This window comes from Hibiscus syriacus, unplaced genomic scaffold (genome assembly GCF_006381635.1).
Source record: "Hibiscus syriacus cultivar Baekdansim isolate YM2019G1 unplaced genomic scaffold, ASM638163v2 tig00112276_pilon, whole genome shotgun sequence".
Taxonomy (NCBI): Eukaryota; Viridiplantae; Streptophyta; class Magnoliopsida; order Malvales; family Malvaceae; genus Hibiscus; species Hibiscus syriacus.
In genome coordinates, this window is record NW_024063291.1 from 408883 (window position 1) to 432273 (window position 23391).

Below are 23391 nucleotides of genomic sequence, written 5' to 3' on the forward strand. Positions count from 1 at the left end.
CTCGGCTTTGAATTTGGTCTTTTGTGTGACAATAATGATTGAACTTATTTCTTTGAGATTTCTGGCAGTTAGTTTCAACTGTGTTGTTGAGATCACGAAGCTGTTTTTCATATCAGTGTTTGTTTACTTGATGATATTGAATAAAGAGGCTCAACTTATGTTATTCTTATTCCCGTTGTTAACGGGGTTATCATTACCAGCCAGGGCAAATCGAGTTTTCATCTATTTGGTTTACCCTGTGCGTTTCATCCCCAATGACAAGAATTCCATAAACCTCCTTATGTACATGGATCCTATAGCTGAAGTGTTTCTACTTTCTATAATGCTCATTTAAGAAGAAAACGTGATCGATATCACACTTGCCCTTGCTCAAGATGATATCAAGATCAGTTGGTATCTCTTATTCAACTCGGCACTAGCAAATATCGTGAATTTGACCAACTTTTTGGTCATACCAACATCTCACTTGTATCCCCACTGAGTTTTGTTCTCAAGTGGTCTTGTGACATCATACAAAAGCTTTGAACACTATGCAAAGAGCTTCATTTGATTGAGAAATTTGCGCAGAAGCCACAGGAAATGACGAATGTATTGTTAAATGTTTACAAAATATCTGTGCAAAAATCACAAGAAATGATGAACGTGTTGTCAAATATTTTACAACAAGAAACTAGTGAAGCCAACTAAAGTTGAATGACAAGTTGCCTTATTCTAGATCCAATTAGATGTGGAGACATGAAAGGAATCAGGATACATCCTCCTTATAATGTGTTGTAAGAGTCAAATCAGAACAGACATTGCTCTCCTAATTAATCCCTGTTGAGTATGACATATCTACATCTACATTTTTCAAAGATGATAGACTATCTCTTTAAAGATAATAGATTCTTTTTTCAAAGATGAAAGCTTTATTGGATTTCTACACAAGTCCAGACAAAGAAAGTCGGTTTTATCCAGAAAAAATGGGGCATCAAGATCATAGTTCTGATTACGGCAAGAGTTCCATAAATGAAACATTTCTTCTGAGAATTTAATGCAAAAGAAGAAGACACAAATATACAAGATTAATCAGATGGTTCTTCAGCTTTATGGCATAGGTTGCTACACTGATATCCGAAAGGTAACCCTGGCAATAAATGATGAAGTGAAGGAAGACCGAGTTCGCCACTTTGAAGTCAAATAAACATTGCATCAACATTCATGCATTCATAAGAACATCATTTACACAATAGACAATGCATTACATTGATACATCTGAGTGCATTCAAATATGAAGTTTTACAGATCTTCGTATGAACAAGAAGATTCATGATGAAAAATACCTTACAATAAGAAGGTATTCTAAACCATAAATACAGGAATCACGTAAACATCTGAAGAATAGATGGACACAATCCACAAGAATGAGCATTATCTTGGGACATGTTACCCAATCAACAAGTTATTTCAATGAGAAAATGATTTTCAAAATTTCTCATTTAATCTTTTCTAAAAATGAAATTGTTGAATAGTAAGAAAACGATTTTCATAGTTTCTTACTTAGTAAACTATTTCCCACATCTGTAAGCTCTTTAGTGCATGATATTTTTCAAAACCTTCGGGTCATCTGTAAGTGCTTCAGTGCATGATGTTTTCAAAACCTTCGGGTCATCTGTAAGCCCTTCGATGTTATCAAAAACCTTCGGGTCATCTGTAAGTCCTTCAGTGCATGATGTTTTCAAAACCTTCGGGTCATCTGTAAGCCCTTCAGTGCTTGATGTTTTCAAAACCTTCGGGGTCATCTGTAAGCCCTTCAGTGCTTGATGTTATCAAAAACCTTCGGGTCATCTGTAAGTCCTTCAGTGCTTGATGTTTTCAAAACCTTCGGGTCATCTGTAAGCCCTTCAGTGCATGATGTTTTCAAAAACCTTCGGGTCATCTGTAAGTCCTTCAGTGCTTGATGTTCTCAAAACCTTCGGGTCATCTGTAAGTCCTTCAGTGCATGATGTTCTCAAAACCTTCGGGTCATCTGTAAGTCCTTCAGTGCATGATGTTTTCAAAACCTTCGGGTCATCTGTAAGCCCTTCATTGCATGATGTTTTCAAAACCTTCGGGTCATCTGTAAGTCCTTCAGTGCATGATGTTTTCAAAAACCTTCGGGTCGTCTATAAGCCCTTCAGTACATGATATTTTCAAAACCTTCGGGTCATTTATAAGCCCTTCAGTGCATGATGTTTTCAAACATTTCCATCATACTCAAAAGAGGCCAAATGAAAAATTATTGTCTTTTTCGTCTTTGCTCTATTCTTATTAACACAAGAATGAGCAAAGAGGGGTAGCTGTAGACATTAATTTTTTTCATTATTATTATTATTATTATTATTATTATTATTATTATTATTATTATTATTATTATATTATATTATTATTATATTATATTATTATTATTATTAAATAAAAAATTACATAGCCCAATTACATTTAAACCCTAAGGCCCGAGAAACCCTAACCTTTTTAAGGTTTTCTAAAAATTCCAGTCGCCCCAGCCAACGGTTCAGTTTCCAGCCGCCTCTGATGATTCCAATAGTCTCCTGCAGCAGCCGACGCCTCTACCAGGTGTTCCACCCCGCTGTAGCCACGACACCGCCGCCTCAAAGAAGCCTCCAGAAGCGCCACTAAGCCATCCACGTTGCTACCTTATGGTGAGTCACCACCATAGTTTGGTGACTCGCCTAGGGTCACTCCTTTAAACTGGTCTAAGAGAAACACCGTGATGGCCTATAAATATGGCCACCACACCTGCAAAGAAAAAAAGAGAGACAGAGAGCTACGACAGAGGGCAAGAACCCGAAAGGAGAAGAAAAAAACCAGAAAAGAAGAAGAACATACAGAAACATAGAGAACAAGAATGGAAGCCAGAGACCAACAGCAAGCAACCACCCACAGTAGCCAAATATTGAAAGAAAAGAGAGGAGAGAAACTTACCGAGGAAGCCATGACCATCGGATCCCTCCAAACCGCCGTCGAACAGTGAAAATACCGAAGGTATTTTCTTAGATCTAGGAAATTCCAGGGATTTTTAGGAAAAATGGATGTCGGATTCGGCCTTAGAACAACAAGATCTATATCCTAGGGTAATTTGTAAGTTTTCAGCCACCGTGGGCGGTGGCCGGCGGTGGTGCCGACGCCAGAATAAGGCGACCAGTCGGTTTCCCTCGTCTGAGAAGACAGAGAGAATTGTTCTCTTTTTTTAGAGAGAGAAAAAAAAAGAAATGAAGGGCTTAGAGCCCTTCTAGGCCGGTTAATGGGTTTATAAACCCTCCCCCATACAGCGTCGTTTTGGGGGAGGGGTGTGTAATTTTCCTACGGAAAAACCATACCCGCAGTACTCCAGGTTTTATAAAGTTCTATTTTAGTCACTGGAATTGAATTTTTTATGCATTTTGATTTTGTTTCCGAATTTTATTTATATATAATTTAGTCATTATTAGTGTTTATATATCTTTAGGGTAAATAATAAATTTAGTCCCTTAAGTTTTAATAATTATTATTTGAATCACCGATTAATTAAATAGGTTAAATTATACTATTAATCATTATCTTTTATAATATTTCGAATTATTATCTTTATTTTTAATACTTTATATTTAGTTTTATAATTTTAATTTCTTTTATTTTGATCATTATTTAATTACAATATTATTTTGTTATTACTTTTATATTTTAATTATGGCTTTAATTATTATTTTATTATTATCTTAGTCTTATAAATATATTTATATATATTTGTTTAAATTAAATATTATAAAAATTATAATTTATTTTTATTTAAATCATTTTTATGAAAAATTATTACATTTTTAATATTTATTTTATTTATTAATATCGAAGAAAAGAGCTGTCTTAAAGCACCTAGAAGTCCTTTTCTGATATTCTTAAATAAATAAATATCATGTTTTTATAAATTATATATTAATTATTTTTAGAAAAATGTTTTTTTAGTTATTTATTTATTTTTTAATATCGAAGAAAAGAGCTATCTTAAGGCACCTAGAAGTCATTTTCTGATATTTCTAAGTAAATAAATATCTTATTTATAAAAATAAAGATATGTATATATTAATATATTTTCTTAAAATTACATTAATAAAATTGAAATAACAGGATTATGAATTAAATATATTTTTGAACTTTTAAAATTTCCAATAATAGAGACAATTTATAATTAATAAAGTACCAATTTTGGGCGTTGTAGGGGTGCTAATCATTCCCTAAACGTAACAGACCACGAATCCCTTTTTATTATTAAAAAGAACGAATCTTTGGTTAAAACGCAGGCTGGTTTATCTTTTGACTGATGTTTTCTTAAAAGCTCTTTTAAAATATAATTTTTAGGTATTCGACCTATCTGACCCAAAAGGTCGATGGCGACTCCCAAATCATTTTAAAAACAATTTATTCACATCACTTTTCCCTCCGAGTAAAAATTTCGTGCCCAGCGAAAGCCGGTTACGACATTAGTATTAAGTTCTCTGCGAAAACTTTTCAGGCAATCACAGCTGGGACGTTTATAGCAATCTCTGCCATTATCATGTTCTTGATCCGACCAATTTTTGCACCAGCAGCTTTTGCAACCTTTCAAACTGGAGCTACAGCCGGTGGAACTGCAGCTGCTGCAGAGGGGGGGAGTAATACGTGCTAAATTACTAAGTAGTACAGTGTCCAGTTTCTTTGCTGGCTGCTTACACACCCTACAAGGGCCGGACCACCTTGCTGCTTTGGCTCCACTATCTATTGGTCGGACTCGAATGGAAAGCGCTGTTGTTGGAGCTCTATGGGGTTGTGGCCATGATGCTGGTCAGGTTATTTTTGGTATGCTATTTCTAATTCTCAAGGATCGCCTCCACATTGAAATTATCCGGACTTGGTGTACAAGGGTGGTGGGCTTTACATTGCTTGTTATTGGAGCTATGGGCATAAAAGAAGCTTCAGAAGTTAACAAAGAAAGACGTACCCGAGTTCTATAAAAATACGGAATGAAATGTGTTTCAAGGAAAAGGAGCTACCTGTAAATCTGCAGCCAGTGGCTAGCAATATCCATGGCTAGCAGAGACGAGAAAACCAAGCTAGGCCCCCATAGAAACGTGACAGATATAGTGGGATGCAAGTATATCAATTTGGAAATATAAACACAAACGAATGGAATGGAAGAACTTACCTATACACTTGAGAAAGTATAACCAGTAGACAAGCAGTGCTAATCCTGAATTACAGAATCGAGAAGCTGTAAAGTATCCCGAAAGCTCAATGTCTATCACAGATAGAGATAGTGTACCTGTCTGTTACCATGTCCAGAACAGCTCCAAATGTCGAAGCTGAGAAGAAAAAGCATATCTTTTTATAAAATAATAATAATAATAATAAATCATATTTTGTATCTTTGAGATGCCGTATCAACGGGGCATACATTCCTTCCTTTTAACATCCCACAAAGAATGAAAACTTGGTAACTAAATTCCTCTATGTGCTATATTTTATCCTAAATTTAGATTACACATATGCCATCTTTACATTATTACTTGGAATACATTCAGAACTTTTAAAGATTAAAAACCATACCTTGGTTGAATTTGCGAGCACACCAACCATCCACAGCATCACAAACAAAGTTGCAATCCCAAATTTAATCATATTCAAGTCTATCATTTCTCGAAAGCAGACAAAGCGTACAATGTTGATGCAATTCTCACCTTAGAAAATAGAGAGCAGAAAAAAGTCTTTTGCTGGAAAAGCATATGGCAAAAGCATTGCAATTCAACAGAATTCTTAAATATCCTACAATCACAAAATGAAAAACTTTTTTTATAAAATCAAAAATCCAAAGAACATGTCGTAACCGTCTTTCAGTTGGACCCGAAATTGGGCTTTGACTTGAAATAATTGGGTTAGAGTAGCCACCGACCACTTTAAAACGAATTTAGGTGGGTCAGATACCATCTTACCTGATCTGCGTTTTACCAGAAATATGTCGGATTCGGGAGTCGGTTACAGTCAAGGAAGGGTTAGCACCCTTGAACTGCCCTTTCGATACTACATAATTTCCAGTTGTCTTTAGTTAAGAAATATGTAAATTTAAATTAAGAGGTAAAATAGTGATCCAAATCACTTACCTTAGATTACTTTAATTGCCCTTAAAAGATCAAGAAATATATTAGATAGAAAAAAAATGCAAATAAAACACCTAAGGTAAAATGGAAAATAAATGAAATGAGGAGAAAAAATATAGAATATAAAAATAATATATATGATGGTAATAACAATAATAAAGATATAAACAATAGGAAAAAGATACATATATATATATATATATATATATATATATAGTAATAAATAAAATAAACATATGAAATAAATAAAGGAAAGGAAAAAAAATTAAACATGTACATATAAAATGGTAATTAAAAACACAAAGAATATATATACGTAAATATCAAATGTAGTATTAAATAAAACGAATAAATGAAAATAAATATACATACAATAATAAATAATAATAAACATATATACATGCGCACATATATATGATTAAATATTAGGAAAAAGGAAAAATATATAATAATAATACAAAATAGAGTAAAAAGATAAAGCAATTACCAACGAAGGATTAAATAAAAAAAAGTGTGAAATAGAGGGCTAAATTAGAAGAAAATCGGGGTTTGAATTCGAATTAGGGGGTAAAACATAAGCCTACGAACAAGAAGGGACCAAAAGTGGGATTAACCCCATTTAAACTCAGAAACACGCTGGTCACACTCCCTGGGTCAGGTCGCACGGGTCGGTTCGGGTGTTATGGGTCTAGTATATAACTCAATAATTAGCTAAAAAACCTTTCATGTTTTTCATTTGAAACAACCCCCCCCCCCTTTCGAAAATTCTCTCCATTGTTCTTCATGAATAAAGAACACGGTGGTGGTTCCAGCGAACCCATAAATAAGACACCGCGCGCCGCCTCGCCTTTTTTTTAAAAAATCTAAAAGCTTTTTCACCCCTCTTTTTTAAAAATTGAAACCTTTTTTTAAAACGTATGCCTCGAGGCTAGACCTGGGTTCGAAGTTTCGAAACCCGTCCCCCTTTGGTCATCGGCGTTTGGCCTTGTTCGAGTCAAAAGGAAGAGAATATAAAGAAAACGAGCCACATGCAAGCCAAATAAATAAAAAAGGTAAGCTTTTTATTCTTACTTTTGCTTCGAAATTATGCATAAATGCTTAAAACGTTCGTTCTTTGCGTATCTCGGCTATGAGAATTGTTTGTATTGCGTGTACTTTGAATGAAATTTCCACTGTATAATCGTGTGATTTTTTGTATATCAATCCCCAAAAACAGTATGGATTAATATATTTATAGTGTTCATCTACTCTTATTTTTAGGCTATAACAGAGTCCTACTTGAACTAATCCTCGAGTTGCTTGGTTATGGAGCCGTGAAAATCGGCGGTGGACTCAGTCGAGGGAAGCGTGGAAAGTGTGGACTCTCCATGGTGGAGGCTTGTGGCGCTGGGGAGCAAAGTGTGAAGCTAGGGTTTCTCAAACCCTAGCCTAACCAGTTCAGGTCACGGGCTACTGCCCTTCTTTGTACAAACACCGGGCTTGGGCCTACAAAACAAAAGAAAAATAAATAATGAATATATATATATATATATATGTAAAATATATGTGACAGAAATGACGTGTCTACAGCTGCCCCTCTTTGCTCATTATCGTGTAACAAAAATAGAGCAAAGATTAAAAGACACAAATTTCGGTCATATCGAATATCCTCTGTCGTAGATTTGAAATCCGATATGGAAACTGGTTTGTCAATCACGAAATGACCCCTCGTCATGAGGTTGAGTCAAAACTGGAAAATTCTGAGTACGATATCATTCGTTGTGAAGTTGAAATCGAACTCAAAGCTTTTGGCAAGTGACTCCGGGATCGTCCTCTGGCTCAAGATACTTCGTTGTGAAGGTGAAACTTGTCCTGAAGACTTCGGTGTTGATGTGTTGCAGATGACTCCTTCGTCGTGAAGTTGGGTCAATCTATTTGTGAAGTTGGAATCGTATAGGGCCTCTTCGTCGTGAAGTTGAGCCTGGGTATTGGATATCCTTCGTCGTGAAGTTGAAATCCAATGTAAGTTGCGTTGTTTCGAGGTCAATATCCTTCACTGTGAAGTTGAAATCGACTCTGAAACTGGAAAGTTTATTGACAGACACTCCACCTTTGAGTTGGATATCCTTCGTCACGAAGTTGAAATCCAATCTAGAGATGGATGCTACTTGTGTGCACGATTCCCTTCGTCGTGAAGTTGAAACTGCGGGTGGCCCCTTCGTCGTGAAGTTGAGCCTGGTAATTGGATGTCCTTCGTTGTGAAGTTGAAATCCAAGTAAGTTGTATTGCTCTGAGTCCAATATCCTCCGCCGTGAAGTTGAAATTGGTTCTAGAACTGGGAAATTATTTGTTGACAGTCAGGCGCCCCTTCACCGTGAAGTTGAGCTTGTGCTGTCTTGAGTCCAATATCCTTCGTTGTGAAGTTGAAATTGGCTCTGAAGTTGGGAAATTATTTGTTGACAGTCAGCCGCCCCTTCGCCGTGAAGTTGATCTTGTGCTGTCTTGAGTCCAATATCCTTCGCTATGAAGTTGAAATTGGCTCTGAAGTTGGGAAATTATTTGTTGACAGTCAGCTGCCCCTTCGCCGTGAAGTTGAGCTTGTGCTGTCTTGAGTCCAATATCCTTCGCTGTGAAGTTGAAATTGGCTCTGAAGTTGGGAAGCCCCTTCTTCGTGAAGTTGAGCCTCAAATGGCACGATATCCTCCGTCATGGAGTTGAAATCGTGGATGGTCGCTTCGTCATGAAGTTGAGCCTTGACTTGAATATCCTTCGTCGTGAAGTTGAAATCCAAGTATTGTATGTTGCGGGTGGACACAATTCCCTTCGCCGTGAAGTTGAAACCGTGGAGACCCCTTTATTGTGAAGTTTGGCTTCGAGCTAGATACCCTTCGTCATGAAGTTGAAATCTACTCTCAAGCTTATTGTGTAGCTTTGAGCTCAATATCCTTCGCTGCGAAGTTGAAATTGACTCTAGCTAAAACCTGAAAATGTCATGCATATATGTGATGAGATGAATGCAATGCTCTTAGGTATGCCTAAAATGCATATGCAACATATGTTATTTTTGGGCTCATGAGAGAAATCTCGATCTCCGGTTGCTTTTCTGGGATCTTGATTCTAGAATCTTTAAGTTCTGATCCCTGACCTCGAATTCTTCAAATGTTCAAATCTGATGTGCACATTCTATTTTTTGATTTGAGAAATGCTTCCTGACCATCCCAAGTATGTGCCTGAGCCTTGATCGGCTTCCGAGTACCTGTACTTTTCAATGAATCTTTGTACAGTAATATGCGACTATCTTTTGCATAAGTAAACAAATCATTAAGTTTAAGCTCAATCCAAGATGCTCAAAAGGAATTGGTTTAGAGAAAAAGATTGTCTTTTATTCTTGGGAAAGAATAACAAATAATACATGACAAACATTCTAGAAAATGAATACATGATTAAGTATGAAATGAATGTCTTAGATCTCGATAATGTGGGCACTTCTGAGCTGGAAAGCCATCATTTGACTTTGAACACAGCTTTTGCCAATGGATATTTGAAAATACAATAACGTTATGGAGTGTGCAACCTTTCTCCGACTTGTTGAGTTTGCAGAAGCTTCAGATGTCGGGATGCTTCTATTATCGGGATTTCTTGATGTCCAAATCTCCCTTTCGAGTTTTCAACTTGGACTCATCCTTGGTTGCAAGACGCCCTTTGCGGGTTTTCATCTTGAACCCATCCTATTTTCTTTTTTTTTTCTTTTGTTGTTTTTTTTTTTTTCAATTTAGGGCACCCTTTCGGGTTTTCACCCTAAACGTTTTTCTCTTTTTTGTTTTTTCCTTTTTTTTCTCTTTTTTTTCTCGGGTTTTCATCCTAAGCGAAGTACTTTTTGACTGCATCCGAGTTGATGGAATGTGGCAGTTCAGGTCCGTCCATTTCAGCCAGGACAAGGGCTCCTCCAGAGAAAGCTTTTTTCACGACATAAGGTCCTTCCCAATTTGGCGTCCATTTTCCTCGAAAATCTTTCTGGACTGGCCAAATTCTTTTTAGTACCAAATCTTCTTTGCAGAATATTCTCGGGCATACCTTTTTATTATGTGCTCGGATCATTCGTTTCTGATAGATTTGACCATGATGAATGGCTTTCAGTCTCTTTTCATCTATCAGATTAAGTTGATCATACCTAGATTGTACCCATTCTGCATCATCCAATTTGACTTCTGTCAAGACCCGAAGTGAAGGAATCTCTACTTCAATGGGTAGCACTGCTTTCATTCCATAAGCTAGTGAAAATAGAGTTGCCCCAGTTGAGGTTCGTACTGAGGTTCGATAAGCAAACAAAGCAAAAGGCAACTTCTCATGCCAGTCTTTGTAAGTTTCAGTCATTTTCTCCACTATCTTCTTAATGTTTTTGTTTGCTGCTTCTACTGCTCCGTTCATCTTTGGTCTGTAAGCAGTAGAATTGTGATGCTTTATATTGAACTGCTCACTAGCAGCATTCATCATTTTGTTGTTCAAGTTTGTAGCGTTATCGGTAATGATCCTCTCAGATAGACCATACCGACATATAATCTCTTTCTTCAGAAACTTGCAAATAGTAGACTGAGTGACACTGTCATACGATGCAGCTTCTACCCATTTTATGAAGTAATCGATGGCTACAAGGATGAAACGGTGGTCATTTGAAGCCTTCGGATGAATTTTCCCGATAACGTCCATGCCCCACACAGAGAAAGGCCATGGTGACGTCATTACATAAAGTGGATGAGGTGGAACATTGTTTTATCTCCATAAATCTGACATTTATGACATCTTCTAGCGTATTTGATTCAATCGCTTTCCAGTGTGGACCAAAAATATCTGCATCTCATTATTTGTCTTGACATCATATGTCCATTTGCATGTGCTCCACAAACTCCATCATGTACTTCTTCCACTATCATTTTTGCCTCTTCAGCATCGACGTACCTTAACAAGACTTGATTATGGCTCTTATTATATAAGACATCTCCATTAAGGACGTATCCAGCTGCCATTCTTCTAAGGGTTCTCTTTTCGGTTTCGGTGGCTTCTTCTGGATAACTCCGATGCTTAATATACTGCAGAATGTCATAGTACCAAGGCTTAGTGCCTTTTATTTCTTCAATTTGGTAACAATGAGCCGGGTACTCATATGACTGCATGTTGATTAACATCATTTCAGACTCCCCGCTAGCCTTGACTCCCTGCTAGCCTTGAATACGGCTGTCAACGTAGCTAAAGCATCAACCATTTGATTTTCTTCTCTAGGCACATAGTGGAAGGTGACTTCATTAAATTCTTCAAGCAAATCTAGTATTAGCCTCCGATATTCCATCAACTTTGTATCCTTGGTTTCCCACTCCCCGCAAAGCTGATAGATTACTAACGCTGAATCCCCGTATAACCGCAAGGGATTTATGCTTTGCCTCAGTGTAACTCGGATTCCCAATACACATGCTTCATACTCTGCCATGTTATTGGTGAAATCGAAGTTTAGTCTACTGGTAAACGGGTAGTGATTCCCCTCTAGAGAGATCAAGATTGCCCCGATGCCATGTCCTAATGCATTTGATGCACTATCGAAATGCATTTTCCAGGAACTGTCCATTGAAGTACTTGCTTCTTCTAAAGATATAGCCATCAATTCTTCGTCTGGGAAGTCAAAGTCCAAAGGCTCGTAACTCTCATTGGTTCTACTTGCCAAGAACTCCGATATGACATTCCCTTTGACTGCTTTCTGGCTCACGTACTCGATGTCAAATTCAGACAAGAGCATCTGCCATCGGGCTAACCTTCCAGACAGAGCAGGTACACCCATCATGTACTTCAAGGGATCTAACTTGGAAATCATCCAAGTAGTGTGGTACAACATGTATTGTCAGAGTCTTTTTGTTTCCCAGACTAAAGCACATCAGACCTTCTCGATAGGAGGATATCTGACCTCGCAATTGGTGAACTTCTTGCTTAAATAGTAGATGGTTATTTCCTTCTTCTCGGATTCATCGTGTTGTCCTAGGACACACCCCATGGAGTTCTCGAATATGGAGAGATACAAGAATAGAGGTTTTCCCGGAATAGGGGACTTCAGGATAGGAGAGTGAGACAAATACTCCTATACTTTCTCGAATGCAATCTGACACTTTTCATCTCATACTCCTGGATTGTTCTTTCGGAGAAGACGGAAGATTGGGTCATACTTATCGGTTAATTGAGATATGAACCGAGCTATGTAATTCAGTCTACCTAGAAAACCTCAGACCTCTTTTTGTGTTCGAGGTGGAGGTAGGTTCTGGATAGCCTTAACTTTGTCATGATCAACCTCAATGCTTTTTCTGCTGACCACGAAGCCTAACAGTTTCTCGGATTTCACCCCGAGGGTACACTTGCTAGGGTTCAGTCGTAGCTGGAACTTCCTCAACCTCTGGAAGAGCTTTCTCAGATTCTCGACATGTTCATTCTCGGTTTGTGCCTTGATAATCATGTCGTCGACATAAACTTCTATCTCTTTATGCATCATGTCGTAGAACAGGGTTACCATAGCTCTTTGATATGTTTCCCCAGTATTCTTTAGTCCGAAGGGTATCACCTTGTAATAGAAGGTTCCCCACATTGTGACGAACGTGGTATTCTCCATGTCTTCAGGATGCATCTTGATCTGGTTATATCCCGAAAATCCATCCATGAACGAAAAGAAAGCATTCTCGGCTTTATTGTCTACCAACGTGTCAATGTGAGGTAGAGGAAAATTATCTTTAGGGCTTGCCTTGTTAAGATCACGGTAATCGACGCACATGCGAACCTTCCCGTCCTTTTTCGGAACTGGCACTATGTTGGCCACCCACTCCGGATACTTGACCACTTGAAAAAAACCAGCATCAAATTGCTTCTTGACTTCTTCTTTGATCTTAAGGAGCATTTCTGGTCGCATCCTTCTTAGTTTCTGTTGCACGAGTTTGCATTCTGGCTTAATTGGCAGTTTATGAACTATCATATATGTGCCTAGTCCCGGCATGTCCTGATATGACCAGGCAAACACATCTCTATACTCATGAAGCAAGACTATTAGGTTTTGTCTTGCTTCAGCCGAGAGAGTTGTGTCGATTTTAACCTCTTTTCTGTCATCTTCAGTGCCCAAATTCAAGATTTCTATCGCTTCCTCATGTGGTAGAATTTTCTTCTCTTCTCTTTCTACCATCCTCAACATTTCGGTAGGCAAGTTACACTCCTCTTCAGTGTCGCATTCATCAAATTCCCCGAGGTAAATGGCTGATTCAAAATCCACTTTCGGATCAAGATCATCAGTGCCTACATTATCGTTATCTAGGGTCTTGAAGGAACAAAGAAGGTATGTGTGTGTGAGAGGAAATATCCCACACGAAACAGTCAAAAAATTAAATTTGAAAGAGAAATGGAAATGAATTGCTGAAATGAAGAAAATAGATAATGAATTCAAAAAGAAATAAAAGAAAATTTGTTTGCCATGGATAAAAAAATGCATCCTTTATTGAAATTAAACCAAATGTTTATTCACCCTTACAAAAAATCACCTATTGCCCCGGGTATAGGCAAATAGGGGTAGTTCGAATATTACTCTGAAATACTCTTGTAAACCACAGTTAGTTCTTCCACCGACCAACTGTTAGGCACGAACCCAGGTGGCAGAGGGCATATCCCGGATCTATCTCCGTTGTCAACATCTTCTGCGGTCACAACATTGATATCCGGATCTTCCAGAGTTGCTTCTAACTCGGATATGATGGTTTCAAACACATAACCTCCTGACTTGAATGTTTTGTAAAGAGGCGGGAACGTCATAGGCTTCCATTGGGGTTCATTTCCAATCAATCTTGATAATCTCCTTTCCCGGTTTTTCTGGACTTCCTTCCTCTTTTCATGATAACTGGGTGGAAAACCGAGCCCAAACTGGTCTAATTTTGAAATAGGAAGGACTGGACTAATCATTCCTTGCAAATATTTCCCAAACCCTCTTCCGCTTTTAGTACCTCGGCCTAAGGTTTATTTGATCTCCATCTTTGTGCATTTTGAGAGTCGATGTTTAGGAATCTTCTTTCCCTCTGCCACGAATGTGGCATTCACAAATTCCAAGGAGCGGAATGAGCACTCCACCGCTTCCTCGTCTACTTCGATGTATGGGGCCTCTGTGGTCACACTTGCCACGATATCTTCTTCAGCGTTAATAATTACCAAGGCCCCATCGATAAAAAAATTTAACTTTTTGATACAGCATGGAGGGTACTGCACCCGCTTGATGAATCCATGACCTTCCCAAAAGACAGCTAAAGGACGGTATGATATCCATCACAAGGAATTCGACGTCATAGGTGGCAGGTCCGATGGTCAACGGTACTTCGATCTTGCCAATAACCTCTATCTTGGTCCCATCAAATGCTCGGACCACGTTCTGACAGGCTCTCATATGAGATGTATCTATTGGCAGCCTCTTCAATGTCACCGAAGGCATCACGTTCAGGGCTGAGCCGTTATCGATCAACACACTCGGTAAGGCATGCCCCTTACAATAGGTAGTGATGTGTAATGCCTTAGTTCGGCCTCTTCCTCCGGATGGAATCTCATCATCTGAGAATGAGATGAGATTATCAGCTTGAATATTGTTTACCAGTCGATCCATCTTGCTGACTGGTATGTCTTGTGTCACGAACGTTTGATTTAAGACTCTCAACAGTGCTTCTCGGTGTGCCTCCGAGTTCAAAAATAGCGCTAACATTGAAGTACGCGTAGGTAAACTGTGGAGCTGTTCTACAATGTTGTATTCACTGTGCTTCAAGATCTTGAGGAACTATTTAGCTTCTTCCTCCTTTATAGGTTCGTTGACAGCTAACACATCTTCTTTGAATGGCTCAAGTGGTCTTTGTCCCACTTTGCCATCACATCCTTTAAAAGTACTCACTTGGCATTCGTACTTCCATGGCACTTGTCGATTGTCCTTGTATTGAAAAGGTCGAGGTGCTGTGATCACCACCCTGGCTTGTGTTGTTGTTGTCGTCTTCGCTTTAGTGGTAATTATCAGAGGACCACCCCTGCCATACCTCTTGTCAGATGATTCTTCGGTAGCGCAGACATCTTCTTCTGAAGAATCTTGAATTTTCTCGTAAAATTTCAGCTATTTCTAGTCCATCATGAGCTGGACTAACGATATGAACTCTGGGCATTCTTGCACATGATGCCCCTCTTCATTGTGGTAACAACAATAGTTACCATCTCCTATCATTGTTTCCCGTGAATGGGGTGTAAGAAGCCCCACCTTTACCATTTGGCTCCATACCCAAGCTAAAGGAGCTTTAACTTTTGAAACACAAGTTTTGACTCTCTTGCCATTCTCTGTGGTGATCGCGTTGATCCCGGTCTCTGGATGATTAGGCAAGGGATTCTGGGCGACGTTCGGTGCTTCAGAGTTGAAATGAATCCAATTTTTATTCCGCATTCGTTGTACCAGTCTCTTAAAGACGAGATAGTTTTCAATTGAATGCCCCTGCACGCCTCCATGATATTCACAGTGGGCGTTCTCGTCAAATCATTTTGGATATGGGGGCATTATCGGATCCATTGGGTAGGGTGATACTGCGTGAGTATCGAAGAGTTGTTGATATAACTCTTTATAGCTCATAGGAATGGGATCGAACTGCTCTCTTTCCTTTTTTCTCCTTGGTTCTCTCTGAGATTGGCTAGGAGTACCAGATGGTACAGCTGCAGTTGATTTTGGATTTGAGATCGTAACACCTTTGCTAGCGTTGTAGGTGTTGACATTGTTGATCTCGCGGTCCTTGTTCTTCACGGGAGGTTTTCTACTAGAGTCACCTCCTTCAATCTTTCCTTGTTTTATGGCCAATTCAACCATCTCACCAGCTATGACTAAATCTGAGAAACTTCCCGACGTGATTGCTACCAAATGCCCGAAGTAAGGCGCCTTCAGGGTCTGTACAAACAACTTTCTAGTTTCCTTTTCATCCAAGGGTGGATGAACTTGCACAGATAAATCCCTCTACCTATGTGCGTACTGTCGGAAACTCTCGTTATGCTTCTTCTCAAGGCTTTACAGCATAACTCAGTCTGGTCTCATATCATTGATATGCTTGTATTGCTCTAAGAAAGACTTGGCTAAGTCTTTCAACGTCTTGATATGAGTTCGGCTAAGCTGGTTGTATCACCGGATAGCTGAACCAGACAGGCTCTCCTGAAAGCAATGGATCAAGAGTTGGTCATTTCCCTCGTATCATGTCATCTTCCGACAGAACATAGTGATATGGGTTGAAGGGAAGCTATTCCCGTCGAACTTTTCAAACTCAGGAATTTTAAATTTTGGTGGAAGCACCAAATCGGGAACCAAACTTAGTTCCATTGAATCCACACCATAATAATCATGGTCTCCTTGGACCATCTTCATTTGGTCTTCTAACATCCTGATCTTTTCTTCTATCTTCCTTGCCTTATCCTCTTCGTCAAAATCCGGGATAGGGCAGTCGTCCGGATGACTGTCAGGTTTTACCGCAGAAGTCTGTAAATTTGCCGCTGATGCAGCTTTCCCTTTGGCGGCGGATGAGTCACCTTTCAGTCCGGGTAAGGTCCCGGATGAGACAACCACTTGTGGGGTTGGTGGTATGGTTATCCCCTCAGATGCACCTTCTCTGGGTATATTTGTCTATTGTTGTAAACCAGATAACCTAGCTACGATCTGGTCGACTAGGGACTCCGTGCTTTTCTTAATGGACTCCATGGTACGTTGACTGTTCTGAGCCATTTTATCCTCCAATTCTCTCTTCAGTCTTGCCATGTTCTCCTCAATCTTCTCGATTCTGGCATCCATTTGTTTCTTTTTTACATGAGTGTTGTGAGGGTGATGCGAATCTAATGCTTGCGGTGGTACGCTTGGTGTCTGAGACATGTTCTGTTAGTTAATACGAATGTAAAAACATGAAAAATATAAAATAAAACAAACATGAAATATAAAATGCAAAAAACGCAATGCATGATATATGAAATTTGGAGGCATTGATCCAGAAAAGTGTCCATTATTATAAACAATCCTTATTCAGACAAAAATGTTTTATCTTTTAAGAGACATAAAAACAAATTAAAGGTACATTCGGACTAAATCCTCTAGACCCATAACGGCTTCAAGTAGGTTGACAAGTCTTCTGCCTTCATCTGTCACTGGTTGAATGCCTTGTCGAACCACTCCTGCTTCCCTTGCCAGGCCGTGAAGATGACGAGCCGCCTTCTGTACTTGTTCTAGGAAATCTCGGATGGTTGCGTCTCTGGCCCTTACTCTTCGTTGTGCTTGCTCCCAACGGAAATGCCACTGTAAACCTCCATCAAATGGCACTATCTGAAGCTCGTTCGCTTGCCTTTTGAACCCATCTACGACAAATTCTAACTCAGCTATTGTCTTGCCATCCTTTTCATGTTGTTTCTCTAAGTCCGCCACCCAGATTCTCAAGCGTTGGTTCTGATGTTGACTGTCTGCCAAGTGCCTTTGAGCAGTCTTCAGTTGTTCCTTCCAAGATCTTTCATCGGGCCCCTCGAATTTCCTTTTCAGACTGTGAGCTTCGTCTTTCCAGTATTCAGAGGTTACTTTTAACTTGGAGTTATCCTTGACTTTATCTTGATAGCCTTTTCTTAACTCTTCGAGCTCAAAACTGACTCTTTTCTGTTCCCTTTTCATTTTGTCTACTTTATCTTTCTGTGAGTCGGCATCGAGCTTCCATTGATAACGTTCGACTTCAAGTTCCTTAATTCTCTGCTTCAGCTCGTTATTCACATCTTCAAACTCTGCCTTGGCTATCTCAAGTCCGGAAGGGACATGCCTGAGATGTTCTTCCATAGTTCGAGTATCTTCACAGTCTGGCACCGGGACGTTATCATTCTTTCTCAATCGTCGCCACTCCACATAATCCGGAGTAAGCATGTCTCTGGCAGCAACGACATCCATTCGAAATACTTTCTTCCATGACTCAGATGCTTCCTTGATCATCTTCTTATAACTGTCACCGCTATACACAAACTCTGATTTAATTAGTCTGTATATTACGGGGACAAACTGACATGCCCCATACTTTCTAAGTGCTAACAACATAGTATACCCAACTACACCCCAAAGTTCGAGTAAGGTCATAGTATCAGAATCCCCACACCGAAAAATAACGTCACCGAGGAACAACCAATGGGCTCTCCAAGTAATATCTCGATCTTGAAGATGTATAAAGACTTTCATCCACTTTTCTTTTGAAACACCTTCATGCCACTTCCTAGTGATGAATTCTCCCAAAGGTGAATAAGTGGTGCTAAATCGGCGATAAGCAACCCCGTTAGTCTCCCAGAAGTGGTTGTGAATCCAGACTTAAAGGAGCTGAACACACTGTCTTTCAGTTGGACCCGGAATTGGGCTTTGACTTGAAATAATTGGGTTAGATTCGCCACCGACCACTTTAAAACGAATTTAGGTGGGTCGGATACCATCTTTCCTGATCTGCGTTTTACCATAAATATGTCAGATTCGGGAGTCGGTTACAGTCAAGGAAGGGTTAGCACCCTTGAACTGCCTTTTCGGTACTACATAATTTCCAGTTGTCTTTAGTTAAGAAAAATGTAAATTTAAATTAAGAGGTAAAATAGTGATCCAAATCACTTACCTTAAATTACTTTAATTTCCCTTAAAAGATCAAGAAATATATTAGATAGAAAAAAATGCAAATAAAACACCTAAGGTAAAATGGAAAATAAATGAAATGAGGAGAAAAAATATAGAATATAAAAATAATATATATGATGGTAATAACAATAATAAAGATATAAACAATAGGAAAAAGATACATATATATATATATAATAGTAATAAATAAAATAAACATATGAAATAAATAAAGGAAAGGAAAAAAAATTAAACATGTACATATAAAATGGTAATTAAAAACACAAAGAATATATATACGTAAATATCAAATGTAGTATTAAATAAAACGAATAAATGAAAATAAATATACATACAATAATAAATAATAATAAACATATATACATGCGCACATATATATGATTAAATATTAGGAAAAAGGAAAAAATATAATAATAATACAAAATAGAGTAAAAAAGATATAGCAATTACCATCGAAGGATTAAAAAAAGTGTGAAATAGAGGGCCAAATTAGAAGAAAATCGGGTTTGAATTCGAATTAGGGGTAAAACATAAGCCTGCGAACATGGGACCAAAAGTGGGATTAACCTCATTTAAACTCAGAAACACGCGGGTCATACTCCCTGGGTCGGGTCGCACGGGTCGGTTCGGGTGTTATGGGTCTAGTATATAACTCAATAATAAGCTAAAAATCCTTTCATGTTTTTCATTTGAAACAAACCCCCCTCCCATTTCGAAAATTCTCTTCATTGTTCTTCAGGAATGAAGAACACGGTGGTGGTTCCAGCGAACCCAGAAATCGGACATCGCGCGCCGCCTCGTTGGCCGCCGTTGAACGATGCCGGCCGTTGAACGATGCCGGCGAAAATCCTTTTTTTTTAAAAAAAATCTAAAAGCTTTTTCACCCCTCTTTTTTAAAAATCGAAACCTTTTTTTAAAACGTACGTCTCGGGGTTAGACTTGGGTTCGAAGTTTCGAAACCCGTCCCCCTTTGGTCATCGGCGTTTGGCCTTATTCGAGTCAAAACGAAGAGAATAGAAAAAAAACGAGCCACATGCAAACCAAATAAATCAAAAAGGTAAGCTTTTTATTCTTACTTTTGCTTCGAAATTATGCAGAAATGCTTAAAACGTTCGTTCTTTGCGTATCTCGGCTATGAGAATTGTTTGTATTGCGTGTACTTCGAATGAAATTTCCACTGTATAATCGTGTGATTTTTTGTATATCAATCCCCCAAAAACAGTATGGATTACAATATATTTATAGTGTTCATCTACTCCTATTTTTAGGCTATAACAGAGTCCTACTTGAACTAATCCTCGAGTTGCTTGGTTGTGGTTGAGGGAGCCGTGAAAATCGGCGGTGTACTCAGTCGAGGGAAGCGTGGAAAGTGTGGACTCTCCATGGTGGAGGCTTGCGGCGCTGTGTAGCAAAGTGTGAAGCTAGGGTTTCCCAAACCCTAGCCTAACCAGTTCAGGTCACGGGCTACTGCCCTTCTTTGTACAAACACCGGGCTTGGGCCTACAAAACAAAAGAAAATAAATAATGAATAAATATATATATATATATATATATGTGACAGAAATGACTTGTCTACGGAACCCAAGATGGAATTTTTCATACACAACCACAAAAGCTTTTAAACTCAAAAACCATTAAAGAATTCAAAAGTGAAGAAGAACGAACCAATAATATTGGGAATGTAAAGATAAACGGAGAGTAACAATTAGCCTAAATAAGAAGAAATTGGATCTGGAAGAGCAAATAGTTGAAGTTTTTTGGGTTTATGAAAAAAAACAAACATGAATCTGAGAAATGTGAAAGCCCTTACCTTTACAGCCAAAGTTTCGACGAATATAGTTATTTTTCACAGCCTTTGAACTTATTCCTTCTTAAAGTTTTAATCTTTGTTTAATCACAGTTGGGAAAACAATAATCTTTAAACTTGCTCGTGGAATAAATTGATAACTGTCTTGTAATCTTTGGAGTTAATAAAATACGGTTCTTCGAGCTCTTTCATTCGTGGCTCACTTGGGAAAAGATTCTTCTTTTTGAGTAAAATACACAAACAATCCTTCATTTATTCTTTGATTATAGCAATCTTTATTAGACAATAAGAGATTCCAGCAAATATAGCAATTAATTGTAGTAAAGTTGGCCCACAATTTTATACCAATCCCAAATGGTGTGACACAAACTTTGGACGTTACAACTGAAAATTTATAATAAAAAAATGGAAAATGTTTAATTAAAATATAAGATTCTTATTGAATTTGTAAAAATTGAATAAGGTTTTATAAATTTGTAAGAATTAAAAAAGTTTGGTGCTATCTGATATTGGATAAGGGCAGCTCCATTTATGCTGTCAGCTTCACCAGTCCTTAGAGCAACATCATCCCATCCTATTTCTGCAAAATCAAGTTTTTCCATAGGAGAACTCAGTGAAGTACAGCATTCTAAACTAATGGTCACACGATGTGAAGTTAGAGTTTGTGATTCTATAACCATATTAAAAAGAATGAATCCTATTACCATATTAAACACAGATTAGCTTGTGATTCTAAAATATCTGACATAACGTTGGAAATTTTCTCACCGGTCACTGCCAAACCCAGAAATAATAGCCCTAAATAATATCAAAGGATCAGTCGGTGACTCATAATGAGTAATATATTATTGCAACCAGTGCGCCACTACCTAGTCAATAATTTCAAGATCAGATCCCTGTAAATGTCTGTTCAATTCATTTTTCTATTTCTTCTTGTTTAATTACAATGTCTAATATGCCAGTACCACCTAAAAGGCGCAACCAAACAAAAAAAACTAATGAACATCCACATGGCTTGCTTGCTTTCATCCATCATCATCATCAAGATCGGATCTCCCCTTTCCCTTTTTTTTCCAGGAAAATTCTGGTCCTGCCTAGGAAACTAATGCCTCTATGCTACCTTTCTTAGCTGTTTTACAAACGGGGCAAGAATCAAGAAAGCCCGAGCAATCCTTGCACGAACAGAGGTGCCTGCACGGGAGGAACAACACGCACGAACCTTGACGATAGCAGCATTTGCAAACCATATTTGTTCTTTCTTCTTCGTCGTGTTCTTTTCTTCGATCAGCTTGGGAAGCAGTGTTGTTGTTTTCCTCCTGTACGCATTCGCAGCAAGATTCTGCATCGTCGACGCTGATGTTGAACCGACAAGAGGCTTGCTTCCGTAGCTGTTCGAGCCGGTTGTTCAGAGACAGAACCATAGCTTCATTCTCCTGCGCCACTCTCTGCCACGCTTGACTCTCCATCTCGAGTCTTCCCAACAGATTCTGCAGCTCCATTGCTTTGTTATTCGCCTCTGCAATCTCTTCGTCTTTTTGGTTGAGTAAAACACACGCCCTCGATTCCATCTTCTTCGCCATTAAAGCCAATTGCTGCCTTCTCTGCTCTTGCAGCAACAATCTCAGCCTCTCATTCTACAATCAAAAGAACGAAAATTAACAACCCAATTGAAAAGAAATCCCAAGATTGAAATTTTCTTCTTCTTTTTCGTCGTTGCTAACCTGTAATTTGATGAACTGATCAATCTCGACTTGAGAAACCATGTTTTGGCTAAACACCATGGATTCAAGATCATGGTTTCTCTGCTTCTGGTTTTGTAGACACTGAAACTGCTGCTGCTGTTGTTGCAGTTGCTGCAAGTGCGATAACTGATGAACACCTAAACCGAAACTGGCACCGGCACCACAACCATTATCGATCAAATCCAAAGAACCGCAAAATGGAAAGCCGAAGTTATCAGAATACAGCTGCGCTTGTACAGCCATGTTCCCCTTGATTCGTTCTTCTTCAACCACCAAACAAAAACAAAACAACACCTCAAAAGAACCAAAAAGAAACAATCTTTTTTCTTTTTAATCCGCAAGTCTCTTTGTTGTGACCATATATCAGATCGAAATCTGGGATGGGCTTTTGCAGTTCGGATCAAAGGAACTCAAAAGGACACATGAAAACAAAAAGATGGTGAAGGGTGTTGGTGTGTATTTATAAGAGAGAGGGGAGGGTGAGATCACATAATGGATTTTGATTTTAATTTACAATTAAATGAAAAAGCAAGGAAGGAGCGCATAGGATAATATATAACGATCGTATAGGAATGCAGATGCCACGTAATCGACGTACACATGCAGGTTTTAGTTTCATGACAACACCTGTTGTATCAATAATTCAAATGCAAATTATTTTTTTAATAATAATCCAAATAACTTGAAGGTAACCGAAAGTCTTATTTGGCTTTGCCGCCACTGAGGTAGACCAATGAACCTGGATTTAAATAATATAATCTATCAAGATAAGTGCACTCCAAAATTCATTTTATTTTATTATTTTATTCTACCTATAACCCACGTGGAAAATATTGTTTATTATATTGTTCTTCGCCTTGTCACGTGAAAATAATTGATCCACAACTTTCCTTGTACATTTAAAAAGACAAACAGTGTAAAAAATTATGAATATTACCATCTTTTAAGGTTTTTTAATTCAAATATCACTTATACGACGGTGGTATGTGTATATGGTATATGAATATTGTTTTTGATTAT

The 23391-nt window shown here is 38.4% G+C and overlaps 2 protein-coding genes across 2 annotated transcripts; both read right to left on the reverse strand.

Moving 5' to 3' along the window:
- Positions 1–5041: 5041 nt before the first annotated feature.
- LOC120177012 (probable CDP-diacylglycerol--inositol 3-phosphatidyltransferase 2) lies at positions 5042–20524 on the reverse strand (the record flags this gene model as incomplete). Its single annotated transcript, XM_039183278.1, has 6 exons — positions 5042–5112; positions 5199–5242; positions 5315–5354; positions 5599–5648; positions 5730–5814; positions 20488–20524. Coding segments are annotated over 6 exons (327 nt in total), but the record flags the coding sequence as incomplete, so codon positions are not given.
- A 1012-nt stretch (positions 20525–21536) lies between these two features.
- LOC120176992 (probable BOI-related E3 ubiquitin-protein ligase 3) lies at positions 21537–22816 on the reverse strand. Its single transcript, XM_039183260.1, has 2 exons — positions 22351–22816; positions 21537–22263 (listed from the first exon to the last, which is right to left on the reverse strand). The coding sequence occupies exons 1-2, from the start codon at positions 22612–22614 to the stop codon at positions 21724–21726; spliced, it is 804 nt and encodes a 267-aa protein (XP_039039191.1). The 5' UTR covers positions 22615–22816; the 3' UTR covers positions 21537–21723.
- Between the last annotated feature and the right edge of the window lie 575 nt (positions 22817–23391).

Excerpts from the sequence above, each read along its gene's own strand:
- LOC120176992 (XM_039183260.1), bottom strand. The coding sequence starts at position 22,614 with ATGGCTGTACAAGCGCAGCTGTATTCTGATAACTTCGGCTTTCCATTT. Across the intron at positions 22,264-22,350 it reads ATCAGTTCATCAAATTACAG|AATGAGAGGCTGAGATTGTT; the intron begins GTTAGCAACGAC and ends TTTTGATTGTAG.